Source organism: Corvus moneduloides, chromosome 13, assembly GCF_009650955.1.
Source record: "Corvus moneduloides isolate bCorMon1 chromosome 13, bCorMon1.pri, whole genome shotgun sequence".
NCBI classification, from domain to species: Eukaryota; Metazoa; Chordata; class Aves; order Passeriformes; family Corvidae; genus Corvus; species Corvus moneduloides.
The window spans coordinates 3385563-3404868 of NC_045488.1; the positions used below are offsets into that span (position 1 = coordinate 3385563).

The 19306-nt window shown below is 40.9% G+C and overlaps 1 protein-coding gene across 2 annotated transcripts; it reads left to right on the forward strand.

Moving 5' to 3' along the window:
- The first annotated feature begins 4271 nt into the window (after window positions 1-4271).
- On the forward strand, window positions 4272-8536 carry RAMAC (RNA guanine-7 methyltransferase activating subunit). 2 transcript variants are annotated; one of them, XM_032123259.1, is made up of 3 exons: window positions 4272-4309; window positions 5616-5790; window positions 7383-8536. In XM_032123259.1, exons 2-3 carry the CDS (start codon window positions 5624-5626, stop codon window positions 7570-7572), a joined length of 357 nt encoding a protein of 118 aa, XP_031979150.1. In that variant the 5' UTR covers window positions 4272-4309; window positions 5616-5623; the 3' UTR covers window positions 7573-8536. The 2 variants fall into 2 exon arrangements, with proteins under 2 accessions (XP_031979150.1, XP_031979151.1); XM_032123260.1 differs by lacking the exon at window positions 4272-4309 and adding an exon at window positions 4755-4772.
- The last annotated feature ends 10770 nt before the right edge of the window (window positions 8537-19306 follow it).

Genomic DNA, 19306 nt, shown 5'->3' on the forward strand with positions numbered 1-19306 from the left:
CAGAGACAGCATACTACCCTGTAATTACTGTCTAAGAGAGAAAAAAATAATAAAAATGATTCATTCTTATAGACCCCAAAGGGCACAGCTGGCTTAGTCAGTTTTAAAGGCGAAAATAAAAGAAGGCAGCTAGAATGTAGTGATTTTTAGTTTGTATATATGTATATAAATATATAAAAATGACAGTCAGATTTTAATAAAAATATGCTAGAAATATAGTTTAATGTGACTGTGGGTTTTAAAAGACAGACAACAGAAGTAGCTCTTAGGAAAATTAAAGGCCTTCTTTCATACTGGCATAAATTAGGAATAAATTCCTTCTAATCAAGCATTACACTGTTGTAAGCTTAATGCAAAGGAATTGGGCCCCACGGCACCAAAATTGTTATTCTGTAACACAATCGAGCACCAGGAATTGCATTTTCCCCTTTTTAAAAAAGGACAATGTTATTTTTTTAGCCAGTTAACATTTAAAGGTCATTGTTACGGGAAGGAAGCATTTCTTGTATTAAGTTTAGTGAAGTTGTTAGAAACACACAGTCTGTTCCTTTATGGACTTCACTTTACAACACCATATGGAGGTGTGTGGAAGACACTCTGAAGCTCAGTGATACCGTACAGTATAACAGCAAAGGCAAAGCAGAGATCTGACAGAAGAGCTGCACGGGCTTCAGAGGCATTTGTCAGCAGCAGCTGTTGTATCTCCGTCTTACTTGTTATTGAAGTGAGGTTCATCTAGGCAATAATCCTTTCCAGCCAAAGGAATAAAACCCCATGATGACAACTCATCTTCTGAGCACAGGAGGTCCTAGAGAAAGAGCACAACCCCCAATATTTCTGCAGATTGGCTAAAGAGTATCTCTGCTTACCTATCTCTCAGTGCAATGAACGATTGAGCAAACACTTGGAGCTCATTATCGCTCAGATGTCCCCTGGTGGTCTTACAGCCTCTCGTGCCCACAGAAACACAGCTTTCCTTTATGTGTAATCAATAACAAGGCTGCCATGCACGCCCTTTGTACCTGCTGTAGCCAGAACACAAAGTCTTGCTCTCCCTAGCTGTGCCAGACATCACCATTTCCTAGAATAAATTACCTGGGGAAATCAGGTTTCGTTGTACAAACAAACCAGGCTTTCAGTTACACAGTAACTGAGACATTTAAAAAGAACGGGGGGAGAGGGAAATTGGCTGGCAGGAAACCACCCAGTAGTTTCAGCAAACTAAGGAAAAAAATCAGAGTTTTGAAGAGAAATTGTCACCAAAACATTTTCTGATATATTACTCTGTTATTAAAAATCCCCAGTAGGATCCATAACCATCTATGGAGGTTTTGCTGCTTATTCATTTGTAGACAAATATTCCCTCAATCTGACAGGCCCCAATTACAAGTGATGTTAGTTTCTTAGCTGATTTCTCAAAGTAGATATCAACACTAAAGAACTCCTCCTGTTTAAAGATATAGAAATGCACAAAACATTATGTAGTTCTCCTTTTCTCTTGCTACTCAGAGAGACACATGCTGACTTTTCGTTTAAAGTGTGACAGCTGTCAAGCTCCACTGAGACAGAGCAATGAACACAGTCTTAAAGAAACAGAAAATTGCAAAATATATAAGATTTTAAACAAATAAAATTTGAACAATATTTTCCTTTTGCCCCTTGGTTCTGGCTGGTTATCCTGTAGAGCAGACTTACCTCCTTTCCCAAGAACTGTCTGTAATAAGAAGGGCTAGAAATTAATTTTCAAATGAAAGTTGAGTATAATGAAAATACATGAGTCCAGAAGCTGGGGATGTAGGCAAAATATCAAATACAAAGTCCTGTGACAGAACAGCAAGAGTTATCAAGGCTAAATAGCTATAAAAACCACTGTCATTTTCCATTGTTTCAAGGCAAACAAGACTTAGCTAGTTTTAGCACATACTCCTTTGTTCAGCCAGGAAGATCCATTCTACAAAAGCTTAATTAATTTCCAATAGGCTACAAGGAAAAAGTCTTAGTTTAAAATTTAGAAGATAAGACTTAATCTAACAGCACATTATTTAACATAATGAAATCCACAGGAAAAAAGCAAACCCTTCGAGGCTTTATCACACTGCAGTAGACTTCAGAGATGCTGATTATGAGATGGTGTTCACACAAAAACAACACATTAATTACTCAGAGAGCCTTGAAGTGAGCAGAAAGATTGCAAGAGTGGATTATCAATTTCTCTGTCTTGACAACACTTGGAGCTTGACCTTTTAAGTACTCAGGCACCTAGTCTGTAGGTATGTGCTATGTGAGGCATTTAGTGGGTGTTGAAAGGTCTACCCAGTGACAACACTAATTTTTGAGTGCCTTTATTCCTTTAAAAATCATCTGTCATTTGGGGTTTTTTATATGCAGTTTGAATTTCAGAATAACATCTGTAAGAGATCTTAGGATATTGCCTGGATCATGACCTCCTTCTTGATGTTATAACCCAAAGCAGGCATAAATACATGTAATGAAAAAGAACAAAAGCAAAAGCATAATGTATACATATATACTGTATGTAATTGTTTGCCATTCCCTGCAAGGGTTTTTGTATGCAAAATATGCTGATGGGAGCACCTTACCAAAACTGTAATTTCTGAAGGATACTGCTTATAAGGATTACAGGGGGCCCATGCCTTCAACAGAACTTATATATAATGTCTAAATTATGTACATGCTTAACTGTATGGATGACTTGCGTCTATAATTAAAAGTTTAATATTAAGTTTGATCTTTTAATGAAAACTGCCACCCATGAAACAGCAGACTAGAGCCTCAAAAATAAAGAAGTGTGTACCTTTTATTAAGAATCATCTCATTAACTTTATGCATGAAATCCTCTGTAGACACACCTGAAACTGCAATATCCAGTGATCAAAATGAAACATGTCTGAAGAAGAAATAAAATCCTACTTACTTCTGCCCATTACAAAAGGGCAGTCGGTAGGAGAGGGATTATATGGGGAAAACTTAAGCAAAAAGATATTATTTTTTAGCCTCAATGACAATTTGTTTGGCTTAGAACTAGCTATCCAGGCTACGGTGTTTGCATTATGCTGTTTGGATTGAGGTCATCGTTTCCTATTCTGCAAGTGACAATACACACCTGCTGTAGGTCACACAGGAGAGCAGATTGTAATTATTGCTGTTTATATCAAACAAAGGGCACTTATTCTGTTCTAATATTTTTGGAGAACTGGATGCTGCTATTGCTGTTGCTGGGCTATTTTGTTTCAAGTGATCTACCTGATTATCAGTCTCTATGCTTTGCTAGTGCCTGCGAGCAATAGAATCTCTAGCAGAGCTTGTAAAAAAACATTGCTTTCTGAAGGGTCCTATAAAAAACCCATTTCTTATACACAGCACTAGAGACCATTTAAAAAACATTGGCTTAAGTGTTGTGGAAATTAGTCAGCACTGCAAAGACTTCGGCGCTGTGGGAACAAGGCAAACTGGGGACCAGGGACACCGACACCATTTCTGCTGCGGGAAGGTCTCGATGCCACCACTCCTAACCTCGCCCGTGCTGCAGGTGACAAGCCTGAAGTTCTGAGGCTCACACATAACTTTACCTGTTTTAAGGGTGACAAGACTGACCGCGATCTACAGCACCAGCTGGGAGCGCAAATGTGTTGCTGGAGCAGGCGCCTACACAGAATTATTTTGGTTTTCACGGAATTATTTACCTGCCAAAAAGCTTCACGTCATCTTACCTTCCTCACGTAGCAGTCAACACATCCCTAAGCTTTTTTATACCAGAAATACACTTAACTGGCATTACAGAGAGCCACAGGCGCCACGCTCACTTCACCTTTTTCATTTGCACCCTTCTGTTAAAACCCAGACGTTCCAGGCGTCGCCTCCTCAAAGCCCGCGTGGCAGCGAAGGGAGGCGCCACACAAACCTCAATACTATCCCTGCCACGCGCTTTGTATCCAACCCTAACCCGGGGGAATCGCTTGTTCCACCCCTGCCCACCCCGGGGTGCCCGTCCCGCCCCACTGTCCCCTGTCCCGCCCCGCTGTGCCCCGTCCCGCCCCGGTGTGCCCCGTCCCGCCCCGGTGTGCCGTGTCCCGCTCCGCTGTGCCCCGTCCCGCCCCGGTGTGCCGTGTCCCGCCCCGGTGTGCCCCGTCCCGCTCCGCTGTGCCCCGTCCCGCTCCGCTGTGCCCCGTCCCGCCCCGGTATCCCCCGTCCCGCCCCGGTGTGCCCCGTCCCGCCCCGGCGCGGGAAGCGGCGGGGCCCGGCCCGGAAGAGGCGGGATCGCAGCGGCGGCTCCGGCGGCTGAGGCGCGGTGAGGGGCGGCGGGGCGGCTGGGGGGGAGGGAGGGAGGCAGGCTGGCTGTGAGGGAGGAGGGAGCGGGAGCGACCCCCGCGGCCCCCCCTCAGCTCTGCCCGGCCCGCTGTGAGGGGAGAGGCCTCCGGCAGAGCCCTCCTGGGGGAGCCGGCCCCCTCCGTCGCTCTCTGCTTGGCCTTGGGTGCAGGACGGTGCCGGGTGCCCCCGGTCCCGGCCCCCTCGGGATGAATGTGATATTAACGGGATAGACCGTGAGGGGAGCAGCTCCAGCTGCTCAGGAGGAGCTGTAGCGGCGGGTCCCCAGGGCAGTGCTACCCCCGCCGCTCTCACCCCGACTGCCCTAGACTTGAGGAGCGAAGTTCCTTGGAGATAGCTCGTAATAAAAACTAACGAGGTTAGCTCCGGGCAGAGGAAAGGAGGATGCATCCTGCAGGAATTACTCCTCCACCTGCCTCAGGGAGGTGTGCGCTGCGTCATTGGCGGGGGGAAGGCTGCGCAGGGGCTCTGGAGGCAGCAGACACCGCCTGTCTGGGGCTGCTGAAGGGGAATTGGGGCCACAGGAGCACGGCACGGATTCCCCGGGAAAGGCCTTAGGCCCGGTCTGCTCGTGGCAGACAGAAGCCCCAAACTGGGCTTGGCCATTGAGGGTGTATATTTTAGCTCTTGTGTTCCTGCCAGCAAATCCAGAGACAGCAGAAGAGCTTATTCTGGAAGTCCAGAGCCAGATACCATAAATGCTGTAAATTACACGGGGCTTGTTAAAACAGTGGGCTTAGAGCCTTTCTCAGTATTTGCTATTAAGACCAGATTTTGCTGATGTAAAGTCCCAGATAACACCAACATCTGAATGGGAAATGCATATATACAAAAACAAGGAAACTAAAGCCTTAAACACAAATCCCATCAGACAGGCATATTGTGAGGTAATTTAGCATCCTCTTAGGTGCTGACCTTTCCCTAAATCAAGTTATTAACACATACATTACTGTGAATAAATTTATTTTGCCTGTCTTGCTGGTTATGTGTATTTGTAGGCTTTGCGTGATCTTCTACCTTAGCAAACTTTTCAAGTTGACTGTAGGAATGTTTTTCCTGCTAAAAGTGGATCAGGAGTAGATGGGGAGCATGTTCTGAAGTATTTTTTTTCTGTGAAACATGTGTTGTCTTCCCAAAACCCAAGAGCTGTGTTAATCTGAGTGTAACTTTTCTTTGTCCTTCATTTTCACTATGTGGATTTTGGTGGCTATTACAATGACAGGCTTCATACCTTGCTAAAGCCACTTTTATTGTGTTTGTGTTTAAAGTTTTCAGAATGACTTCCTTGGCTGACATGCCCCCGAATTATGAAATGATGTTTGCTCATCGATTCACATCAGATGATGAAGAATACCAGGAATATCTAAAACGCCCTGCAGATCCCCCTCCTATAGTTGAAGAATGGAGAAACAGATCTGGTGGCAACCAGAGAAACAGAGATCGGTACTGATTTTTCTTTTTAATCGTGGTCATTTCACAAATACAGTTAAATGATCATTTTTTTCAGAAGAAATATAGGAGTCTGTTCTGTTCATAGAAGTTATTTCCTTGTTACCTCATAGATAACTATGTTTAAGAGAAATATAGTCTTCTCTGAAAAGTAATGAGGTTTTACATTTTCTGTGTACTGAGTGGCAAAGTTTCTGCATTGTGTATAAAAGTACTAAATTACTTGCTTTTTAGTAAAGAATGAGCTGGAACCACTGAACCCATTGCCCTGGGGTTTGTTCCTGCTCAGCCAGGACTATTTTTCCAGAGGGGAAAGATGAGATTTTTGCAAAACTAAGCACCCTGTCTTATGTTGGATGATAACTGGCAGGAAGGTGTGCAAAAGAACAAGCTAATAGTGTTATTATCTGCTCTAGCTGTCCAGAAAACATTTCATTTGTAAGCTAAATATTTGCCGTACTTTTTAAGATTAGGCTGTATTTCTTTTATTCAGTAGAAGTGACTGTAAAATCAATCATCCAATCTGTGTGGCAAGTACAGTGTTACCTGCCAGAGCAAATGACTTTGAATTATTTCTTTAAGATACAATTGCAGCTTTTTACTGAATTTTGGACAGATTTTTGAGTGACTGAAAAACAACAATTACAGCATATTTGGGAATACTAACATCAGCCTTTAATATAAAGTAGTTAAACTCAGTCCAGCCAGGAATTGGGAAGACTCCTTAGCTAAATATCTAAATAGGATTTCTGCCTTATCTGAAGAAAAGGAGGACAACATTCTAACTTCTTCTCACTTGAGAAGCTTGTCATTAAGTTAAACACAGGATCACAGATTAAAAAAAGGTGACTGTTTAAGATATTCTTAAAAACTCTGTGGCTCTTTGAACTGATGAACTCTTACACCTACACTATAGTCACAAAGTGAACTTTATGCAAATGTCGTTTGTCTACACCACACCATTTCCAAACAAAATGACTATGAGGCAGCTCAAGCGTTGATGGGAATTGAGATAGAGCTGAAAAGACAAAATTTAGATTGAACAATGGCTAAATACCACTGATAAGGTACTGTGTCTTGAGTGTGGGAATCTGCAGGAGAGAGACTGTGGTAGCAGTATTTTAGTATGTGTTTTAGGGAATATACAAATTCCAGGACTCATTGCTGTTAGGTGGCTGTAACTGTACCTAAGCCTGCTTTGCCAAAGCTTTCAACCACGAAGCCACTGGATGGGACCTGGCTTCAATGCACTACGGATGTGCCTTGGGGTTGTTTTTTAGATTTATGGTCTGGAGTCTCTGTTCAAACTTCCAGTGGTTCACCTAATGCCTGGGAATAGTTTGTGTAAGGAAACAGACTGTCCTTCGTAGCTTAGCAACTAGTGTGTTGGGTGAGAAATTCATGAGTGATCTCAGATGACTGTAGATATGTTGTGATGAGTTTGTCATACAAACATACAAATATTTGAGTGTATTAAGAATTACATGACCGTTTTCATGAAAACTGCCAAATACAACAATTCATTATCAATCATCTTTTTAGACTTGATGATTTATGTCAGACTTTGATGTATCTCCTCACTGCAGGTTTCAAGATGGCAGATATTTTAGAGGGGACAGATACAACTGGCAAAGTGACTACAGATCTAATCAGAGGCCAGAAAGAGGTTGGGGTAACAACTACCAGCAGCACAGGCAAGGACAATCCTACTCATCCCACTACGGACAATATGGCTACAACTCCTACAACCCAGGGCCTCGTTACCATCCCTACTGACATCCTCGTGGGTTGAACGTCCAGTGATGCTATGTAACAAATTCAGTTAGCTTTTAGTTCTCTTATTTTTTCCACAGTTTTGTAGATAACTGAAGAATCAGTGTAACAGTCCATTGCTGTTTTTCTGTAGCGTGAAATGAAAAAGGGAACTCCTTTTATGAACAATAAAAGCATATTATGTGGAGTGTGTTTGGAGTCTGTAGATTTTAGATTAAATTTCTGTCTCATTCTTTTGTCTGAATATGTACTAGTACGTCTTTTCTTCCATCACTGAGATTTCTCTCTGTTACATTTTAGAAACCAAAACAGGTGAGGGGAGGATAGCTGTGGTTTGTATGCAGCCTGTAGCAGTGGCGCATTGCCTTAAGATAGCTCTTTTTGAAAATAACATACCGTGTCTTTCTGTGGAGAGAATTTCAGAATTCCTTAGTTTGGCTTTTGACAGTGAGAAAAGCTCAGTTTGGTTTGAATCTCAGATGCCTTAAAACTGAGAAGAGAGATCCTATTACTGAAATATTTTATGGGGTCGGCATAGTGTCTGTTGACTCAATGGCTTCAATGCATTTGCAGAGTTCCTTTTAAAAAGTGGTCTAAAAGTTGGATAAAAAATAAGTAATTAGATAGATATCTTCTTGTAGCAGTTCAGTGATACATAACTTTTACCTGAGAAGTAATATCAAACTTAGATTAATTAATCTGTGTCATTTTCAAATAAATTTGGTGTGTGCGTAACAAATTTTGGAATTCCCATTTCAGTAAAGCTGTAAAACTTCGACGCTACTGTAGTTTGTATGAAATACTTTGTGTATGTTATAGAAGAAAAGAACTATGGTCAGTACTGGTCTGTACTTTCTTCTGTGTGGGAAAGTAGCATAAACAGTGCAGAGTGTTACTCAGTTCTTAGAATTTAAGATTTATGGGTTTTTTTAAGTATTCACACAATAAAAGTAGAGTTCACATGTAAGGATGTTTCTGAGTATTTCTGAAACCTGCTTTTGAGACCTTCAGGATTGCAGCATTTTCTTCTCAGCCAACAGCTGAACAAGGAGCTGGACTGACGGGTAAGTGCTAGTACTGGACAGCTGTGGGCTTAAGGTAGCAGAATGGCCTACTCAACAGCAATCAGAAGGATGAGACACGCTGTAATTAATTAGAAGTCTGGAATGTTAATCCACTATCTGCATTCTGTTCTAATAGGGTCAGAGTTCTCTGTTTACCCATTTACGTGATCAGCTAATTTGTATCAAGGGAGCAGTGCGTGTCTCTGTACTTGACATTTTCTTCAGCTGCTGTGCAGAAACAGGGCCCCATCCCTGCAGATTGCTGTAAAAGTCCTGGCATTATGTGATAAGGAGCACAAATTAGTGCATCTTGATTTGAAGATAAAGCACAGAAGTCAAAAGCAGAGTCCCCCAGCTCATCAGATGCTTTTAAGAGCTAAAGGGTGTGTTTACACAGAAAGAGTCACTGGATGTAGCTCTTGCATAGGCTGTCATACACAAGTGTCTTCACTGACCTGCTAAGTATTTGTTTTCTGCTTTTCTTATAATACTGTTAGCTCTGATACAGGTTTTAATATCCCACTCCCTGAAGTATTTGCCTCGAATTCAGTTAGAAATCTTTTCACAAGAGGTTTGTTTTTCCTCTAAGAAGTTCTACTGGATGAAATGCACTTCTTTGAATCCTCATTAATACAGTGGAGCCTTTACAAAGGGAGATACAAGATAATACAAAGTTCTAACCTCTGCTCTGTGGAGAGCCTGCAAGTTCATGCCCTTGGTGGAATTCCCTTTTAATGCAGAATCATGTGCAGAGTGCCCAACACCCCAGGCTCCTGCCTCCAAGAAGGGAGTGCATCTCTTCCTGCAAAGAGCCTGACACTGCCAGCTATGCCGCGGAAGTCAGGCTGTACCAGGATGTTCTTCTCCCTCACCATCTGGAGTAGCATCTCAGGTTGAAATGAAACGCAGCAGAAGGAACAGATCTGTTTCATCTGTTGCCTTTCCTCAAGCTCAGTAACTATTTTATTATTTTGATTATCTTTCAGCTAGTGAATAAAGAGCCCTAGAAGGGTTTGGGTTGGAAGAGACCTCAGATCATTTAGTTCCAACCCCCTGGCCATACCTTCCACTAGGCCAGGTTGCTCAAAGCCCCATCCAGCCTGGCCTTGAACACTTCCAGGGGTGGGACATCCACAACTTCTCTGGGCAACCTGTGTCAGTGCCTCACCACCCTTGCAGGAAAGAATTTCTTCCTAATATCATCTAAAGCTGCCCTCTTTCAGTTTGAAGCCATTCCCCCTTGTCCTGTCACCACATGTCCTTGTTAAAGTCCCTCTACAGCTCTCCTGTAGCCCCTGTAGGTACTGGAAGGTGCTCTTAGGTCTCCCCAGGTTCTTCTCCAGCTCTTTCCATCTTCGTGACAGTGTTGTGAATCCCACTTTGCTGGCTGCGCAGCAAAGCATTCCAAAAAAAGGCCCGGTGGTGTAGTATGCCAGAAAATGGCAAATCCAATCTTCAACATTGTGGGTGGACTGTAGAAGCAGATAGATCACGATGGTCTAGGTGGAAGCTATGAATTAGAATCACACATTTTATGGTCTCAGCTGTCTTACTTTGAGTCTCTTGACTGAGACCAGGAGAGAGACAGGCCAGTGCAGCTTCCCAGTTTGTGCTTTTATATTCATAATTCCCACATGCCTCACCAGTAGAGCTCTTAATTCAACTTTAAGGGCTTGTATTATTTACAAAACTTTTCCTTAGAACAATTATGGCAAAAGTTTAATTTGGGGAGGTGGGGGGAGAGGAATACATTGCTAAATAAATGCATGCCTTGCACCAGACAGAAAAATACATAAAATCCAAAATATATTACCTCAGTTCCCATTTAGATGAATTAGTATTTATGATAAAGTCCAGTTTACTGTCTCTTTCAAGCTAAATAAAACCAGCTAAGTATTGCCTGCAATTACAGTTTGTGCATTACACTGTGTTACAGATGATAAAACTGAAGCTGGGCAACTTCAGACACTATAGAAATTGTTTGCTTTAACTGTGCTGGAGATTGCAGGGTAAACATTAAAATTTAGTGTCTGGAATCTGACTTTAAGAGATCTCTTCCATCTGACATTTGCTCAGACATCATAATTACCATGAATAAAACAAAGATAAGTGTTATGTATTAAAAAATGACTGCCACGTTACCGAGAGTGTGAATGCAAAGTTCTGAATAGAGCTTTGCAGCAGCTCTAAATCCACTCTTGAAGGCATACAGCAATTTTGCATGGATTTTTAATTGATACTGAAGAATAATCATGCTAAATTACAGGTACTATGGCAAATAACTAAGAAAAATCAATAGCTTTTGTACAATTTCTTAACTAGCATTTTAAAAAATGCTTAAAGGCTTTCAAATCACAGCTAAGCCCCTAGAAACTTGAATGTAAAAGAATGTGCACAGTAAAAAAAAAAAATCTTACCGTGATTTGTGAGATCCAGTCTTACAAGTTTTCACTGCTATTCAACCTCTATTTCATTCTGTCTGTGCAGCTGGGAACAAAAATGTGCAGATGTGCTTTGAAAGGTTAGTTAGAAGCTGAACTACTTTCAAGAAGCTCTCTAGTAGAGATTGCAGACCAGGCAGACAAATGTCATTTCAGATATAAATATAATCAACATTCAACTCCTTGAACAAGAAAGATACTTAATCTCCTGTTTAAATATATTTTAATATATTGCAGCAGTTATATATTTGAATATATTTAAACTCATACTATTAATTTGCTAATAAGTATTCTGCTTAACCAAGAAACATGTCCACATTTGCTTCTTGTACTGAGATGTTGGAAAGGAAAAGCTTTTTGTATCAAATTAAAAAAAGAAGGTTTTATCTGTCACCATCCCTATTCCTTAAGTAAAACAAAAATCTCCGAATTATACAACTCTGGGGAATTTTTCTGGCTGGTCCAACTGTGCTGCCACACCTTCTCTAATGCTGACAAACAAGAGGAGTATGAACATGAAGCAAGAAGGAAGGGAAAACAGGACTGCACCTTATAGCAGCTACTTGCACCTTGGGAGCAATTTGGCAAAACTGCATTTCCTTTGCCTTTCACTTGCCAATCAGGAAAAATTGCTATAATCTGTCTCCTTGTCCCTGAAGGTTAGAAGAGAGCTACATAACCCTGCTTGAACTATGCACAGCACTGATACTCTCCTGCCCAGAAGCTAAGCAAGATTATAGGGCAGATCAGGTTTCCCTGAAAGCACCTAGGAAAAATTCAGCCTGTTTCAAAACACACGGAGGTGAATCCAGAGATCAAAACTGAGTCCAGCAGCTGCAGCACTGCCAGGAGAGTCAATGGCAACCATGCTGTGGTGGTGCACAATGATCTTGCCTCTCAAGAGGCTTATTTTTTCATTAGGCTCTGCAGGCTGGAATGTATTTTTGTGTTTACCATGGCCTATATTTTTCTTCAGAAAGCCTGGACTGCGCTTAGTGGTTGTCAGTCCTCATTTGCTTGTGTGAAAAAGCAATGCCAAAGTGTTATTTCTGTGCAGCTCGCCCCTGACTAAGTACCCTGCCCTGTTAAAATGCATATTTCTTACAAGAGATGGTGGAAATTGCTAATACCTACCTTTTACTCCAAGTCTGATAAACACACAACAGGATAAATCATATCACTATCCTCAATGCATAACTTCCGTGTTATTTTTGACTAGCATGAAAACAAATGAATATTGTCTTTATCTTAACACAGAGATGCCTTTTTTTTTAATCAAATCATACTTCAGCAGCTGGCTTTCCCCCCCCCCAAGTATGGGCTCCCTTTTATTTTGGGGGTTGTTGTTGTATACTGTAGAATTCAAACTTTGCTTCATTAATAAAAGATGTCTCAGTAACAAGGATCAAAACTGATTCTGCTCATTGTTTGAAGAAAAAACCTTATCTATTCAAGAAATGAGCTAAATCATGAAAATAACTTAGTTATTTGTTATAGAACTACAGAAATAATTAATGCTCAATCTCATCCATGAAAAAAACAATCTTCAAGGATTCAAGCAGAACCTTCAAACTGAAACATGTTACAAAGAATGATTAAGACACTAAGCTTTTTCAATGCTCTTATTCTGTGTGAGGAAAGACAATATGGTATTTAAATATCCACATAAATCAAATACTTAAGATTATAATCAGTACTGCTGAGGTACAAGTTAAAAGCCCAACTACATTTTAAGACATTTCACACAGCTTTTGGCCAGGTTTAGCATGATCAGAAAGTGGATGCTTTTTGTCCAAAGTCACGTCTGAGATTTGTTTCTGAAGAAATGCTTGAAATTACACATTTTTCTATTGAAAACGTGCTCAAGAAAAATAAAATTACACTAATAATTGCCAAAAGCAACCAGCCTCAAATGATTACATATTCTTTTTACGTAACAAGAAAATTATTTTTTCCACAGCAAAGCCTGGTTTTCAGTCATCATATCATCTTGATTTATGAAGGCCACTGAGACCTAAACCAAAGCACATTGAAGAATACTGCTTCAGTGGTTTTAATGGTATGAGCATTTAAATACAGCATACAAAACCTCTGGAGTTTAGATCAGTTTAGTGCAGGAGCTCTGTGGGGACACACATTCCTCTCAGATCGAGTTCGTCTTACTCATTTGCAAGCCACACACTTGAAACACCTGCTCTGAAGTGAGCTGAGGGAGCATCAAGCCTGGGGAGCACATATGCTCCTCTAAAGCCCAGCTGAACTCCTGTAAGAATGTAAAGGAGCTTTACCTTAAATCGCCAACATGGGCAAATCCTATTTCTCCAGCTCTGTGGCTCAGAGGATACTTCCATCAGAAGGATTAATATTTTTTTTTATGTTCTAAGAGAAAATGGGAGTGGAGGGATGGTGTTAGAGCACTGGCAATGAGGGCAGGGAGCATGGCTGAGCTAAAGGATTCTTTCATGGCTGCTTTCATGGCTGTTTCCCCATGTATCCTGCAAAAGACAGTAAGGAAGTGTTGAGATTTGACTGCTGGTCATCAAGTGACTTTATGGCCACATCACAGCCTGAGGGGAGGGAAACAAAAAAATGAAAAACAAAAACCAACCAACCAAAAAAACCACCAACAAAACAAAACAAAACAAAATTCCTTCCTCCACAGACTCCAGGGACCTCCCCATCACAGAACAAGCTGGCAAAATACAGAATCTGGATGCAGTTAAGCAGCTGGCTTATTACACTGGCACAGTTTAAGTCCTTAAGCAAGGTGGACAGATCCAAGGGACAATGAACAAATCACTGTTTATTACATATCCTGCAGTCTGGGTAAATCCAATTGAACAACCTCTTTAGACCCCACCAGTAGGATTTTAGTTTTTAGAGACAAAATGGATTTAGTGCTAGATAATAAAAGCTAAACCTAATCTTACTTCTCTGCACACCTGCATTAAACATATTCTCACTACTGACCTAGAAATGCTTTTTAAATCTGATACTGTTTTTACTCTTGCCTTCCTATCACGACACAGGCACCAGGCCAGTTATTTCAGATATAGCTGTTTTACTAGCTTCTCATATCTGAGCACTTCTGAAGACAAGACTCTTAAAGCTACTTTAAAATTCTAAAACGACAATTTTGCCACAGTTCCAGTCATTCTTCCAGAACTAAAAAGAAAGTGAAAAGGATGTTTTCAAAAATAGAACCAGACATGCGTGTTACATGCTCAGCTACAAATCACATTTAACCCTTTTGTGTCTCAGCTTCCATCTGTAAAACTGTGGTTCTGTGCCCTGTTTTCCTCTTCTGTGCTCTACATTTTGGCTACAAAACCTACCAGGCAGCAGCTACTCCATATAAAACATAGGTATGGTATATAAATCTCAGCTGGGGTCTGTATGTCCCAACACAATGTATTAGAAACATTCTGGTGAGCAAATTAATTTATTTGTTGATTTTAAAATATTTTTTTAACTAAACCCAAAGATACTATGAAGGCAGTGACTTGTTTTAAACAGTGTCTTTATGTCACTCCATAGTTATATAGTGTGTATATATATATATATATATATATATATGGGATTCTGTAGCCTAGAAAGCTCTCAAAGCTAGACCTACAGTAAACACAATGTGATTCTAATCCTATGGGTACAGTAGAAAAAGCCTTAAAAAATTTAAGTAGCATAAAGACAGCCTCATCATAACTAAGATGTGTGGGTACTCCAACTTGATAGTTAACACTGAATTATATAGAGGTGAATTAAAAACGAGGGGGAAATCTACTCAAACCAGATTCCACATCAATAAAGCTTGTGACAGTTACTGTATTGAATGTGCTATTAATGTGTATTTCATTGATTTTATAAACATTCTCATACACACCATACAGTCACAGCAAGGGTGAGCAAAATTCCAGCCTTAGAAGTATTACAGTGCTTGTTTTAAAAAAAAAAACCCAAGTAGATGCAAAAATGTTGATACAAACAACTAAAATTACATAGTTAAACATCTGAGTTTCAAAAACCATAAAAGGTAAAGTTGTTTTTTGCACCTACAGGAAAAGAAAAGAAAATACAGTGGTGAGGGGAGGAATGGATGAGTCAGCTATGATGGAAGAGGGGATGTACTGGTGAAGGAAAAGAGTGATAGATCTGCCATTGCAACAAAAGTCTCTTATCAGAAATAAAGTCTTATTCTAGAAGAGTCTACTGAAAGGTCAGTGTCCTTAGTAGCTGAGAAGATGAAATCATATAACTGAAGGTTAATTAAAAATCTATTTAAAAGACATTTGTAATTGATGAGAACTGGAGGACAAAGATGGCATCACAGACCATTGGCAAGAGAATTCCTCCATATGGCATCTATTTCTCATTAATTCTGTGGGGGAGGATCCTAGACATCCCAGCAGGTCCTGTCGTGTCTTTGGATTCAAAGCTGTCCACGCACTCAGCTGCTCTCTGGCTGAACTCCACTTTTGCTGCACATAATGCACACAGCAGTGCCAGGAACATGGGCTGATGAACAGCTTCTGTCTCTTTCAATCACACCTCCCATACCACGTTTGAAAGGCGGGAACCTGTCCCTAACCATGCCACCCAGGACATGGCTCAGAAAATATTCTCAGATTCTTCACATTTTCTGCTACTAGTATAGAAACTGTCAGGATTCCCTCTGAAAGCTATTCTTTGAAGCCCTGGGGCTCATTGCCAATTCCTTCTCTCAACAACAGCTTAAGCCTGAGAGCTCTTCACCCACTACACTGTTTATCATCAGCTATGGATTGGTTATTTTGGGACAGCTTCATTGTGGAACAGTGTGTGGCGGTGACTTTGTAGTATTTTTGTCTGCACCACTTGGGATAAAAGCAGCCTATTCAAAGATCCCAGCTGAGTTCAGGATCCTTACAGCCCCTACCATTAAAATCTCTATGGAGCACCCCTACTATTGCTTGCAAGAGACAAGAGGAGTTTAATATGATAACCTCAGTAAATGACACAAGAGTGCCTCAGTTTCAAAAGCTGAGAGGAGGTTATTAAACAAAAGAAAATTACTGTAGGTAATAAAAATCACTGACACCTCTCTGGGAGTTGCCTGGTTTAATACAGACAGGGTGGAGAACACTACAGACTTCAGAAAGAAAAGGGTCCAAAGAGCAGAACTGATTCGAATTCCTATCAACTAAGCTGTTAAACAAACCACATTTTCTTCTATGAGCATTACAGATATAAATATATAGGAGCACTCAGTCCACTGCAGCATGCTGAGAACCTAAACAAATGTTACAATGCATGAAGGATCTCGTGTGTGTAACATCTGCATCACAGCTGGGGTGGGGAAGTGCCACGCTGGGGCTGCTGCTTCCGCGGCTCCCGATGCCCCGTGCGTCCCCGTGACATTGCCAGCCTGCAGGCAGAGCTGCACCGTGCACAGTTTGGTAACAGGGCTGATTATCTGCCAGCAGCTGATAAACTGCAGATTCCCATGCAGTAACAGCATGGCCTTCTGTTTTAACTAGCAAAACACTACAGCAGAATCACTTAGCTGTAGTTATGATTTTATTTAATTCATTAAATTGTTTACTCTGTGTCCACATCTTACTCCATTTCCAAGTCAAATTAACACATCACTTCAGATTAGGATAAGCAATACATCCTGAATACTGATACAGGCCAGAATGTGATTATAGTAAACTCAGTTTATAAATCTTCTTCATTGACTCTTTATCAGGAAAGTTCACTATACACAAAAGTAAATAAAGGAATAAACCAAAGATCATATACTTAAGAAACAATTAAAATGGGTATTTTAAATCACATTTGTCATTTTCTAAGAGCTTTCAAATTTATATGACTTTAAATAATAATGATTTTGACAAAAAACATGTTTTCCTCCGTGAAAGGTATTAACAGGAAATTGAAAAGCTCAAGGAAAATGAAGTTCCATTTTTAACATTTGTGATGAGCTTACTCTGACTGTGCAGTGGGAGAGGTATTTATCATGCATAGCCTGTCCTTCTCCTTGGATGCTGTCTTTCAGTTTGGACTGGAAGCACTGTGTGTTAGAGGATCATTAGCCAGGGTCATGTACATCATCTCTCCTCACAAATGAACACTGTCAACACTGCAACAGCCACAGAGACACTGTGCAAGCAGGGCCCAATGTACACATTGTGGCTCACACATGACAAAGCAGACAGACTGAACTGCACAAAAGAAATCTGTTTTCCCCTAAAACACACCCATCCCAAAGCAAGGGCAAGGCAATGGCCTCATAGCTGCTGCAAGGCTCCTTGGAGGAGCATGCTCTATCCCACATGCAAAGCACAGAACCTACACAGACACCTCTGGCCATGATGGATCCTGCCACCAAGTGTTATCAGGAAATTCTATTACCTGGCTTCCAGATGGACAGTGTTCTTATCCCTTGGATTACACAAAGTTTCAAGCACGTGACAGGAGCTTTACGCTGTGAAAACACAACGAAAGAAGACTGGAGAAAAATACCACCTTACACTGCCTTGTAAAGCAGCCAGATTGCATGGTGAGAGGTACAGAGGTACATGGAAGAATTGCTTAATTCACACTTATATTCCTGTCTCTGGGCTCTGAATGCAGTATCTTGGATTATCTCTACTACTGCACTGCTAAAATTACAGGAAACTAATTACTGAAACTGAATTAATTTCTGCTTAGCTTTTCCCACACAAACTTGTCTTTTACATGGCACTCTTGACCCTTAGCATTTCAGAAATCATTTTAGGTTCCTCTTTTTGCCATAAAAGAGAGGAATGCAATGCAGTACTGAAGAAAACTGAGCAAGATTTTCATCTCCTTCCAGGAGTCTCATGATCCACTCTTCAATCTTTTTCCATTACTATTTAATGGTATTATAATTACTGTTAGTCTCCAGTGTTCAGAATAATCACAAAACAAATACAACCTTGATTATGCTCATATTATTATTTGTATTACAGGGGCAACAAGAGATTTTGAGCTTTACCAAAGGAACAGAGGAATATGCATCTCCAAGAACCCCCCCTCCCAAATCTAGAATGAGAATTTGTAAGTTATTATAAACAGAAAAGACTGAAAAAAAGGGGCAAAACCCAGAGGTTTCTATACCTTGTTTATATGCTCTTATTTTCTTACTTAGAAGTCTGACATTTTTCTTTTGAAAAGATTCTGTCCTTCATGAAAATGGACACATAAGGCATATAGGATAATCAGCAGTCCTGCTCTCTACAATTGGCTCAAACCTCATTATTTAGGACAAGTTCTTCTCTAAAACCCTTAAATATAGTTATCTCCTCTGCTGCCAATCCAACGTTCGTGACAGTCTTGATAGCTTATTCTCTGCTGCCAAACCTGCCTCCAGTCACACTTTTTTGTTGCAACTAAGAAGTCACAGATTTATTTATCCTCTGAAACGGTGGGCTGTATTTATCCTCTAAAACTGAACAAGCATGTAGCATTAGACCAAAGGCTCCTTTGTGGAGAAAGCACATAATCTGGAAGACAGACAGATGGGCGTCTCTTCGGCTTGATGCTGTTCACAGACAGCAGAGCAAAGGAAAATTAGGTGTTTGATTCACTCTCTCACATACTACACTATCAAATGAGTCAGTTAATCAGAAAACCTGATTTAACCATTCTCAAGTGATTTCACTTAAACCATGAAGTGTCATCCTCTTTTGCTATTTGCACTTTTTCCAACAGTGACAATCCACACAGCAGAAGGGCTAGGTCTGAAATTCAGAAATCAAAGGTGGCAATGATGGGCATGAATTTCTCCAAGTTCAAATTTATCTTTAATTAGCATCTTAGCACTTCCCCTTCTGACACAGAAGAGCGTGTCTCATATTTAGAAACATTTTTTAATACAGTCCAGAGCTCTCTTCCCCTGCAGAACCAGCTCACCATATCCTCTAACCTGACTGAGCACTTCTGGCAGCAGCTCCTCCTGGTGCAAGGTTGGAGGCTGGGCTCCCAGGGCTGCCAATTCAGCGTCAGGTGAACCTGTGGGAGATCTCACAACAATTTGGACAAAGCTCTGCAGACAAGACCCAGGAGCTGCAGTTGGCCTACCCTGGAGATGTGCCAGCCCCTCACAGCAATTACAAAGTGTTAGCCCTGCCTTGCTGTGAGGGGTAATAGTTCAGCCACCAACACAAAAAAATATTGGCAAGATGTAGCTGCCTTTGTAGAATCAATTTACTTAAATAAGATGGGAAGGCA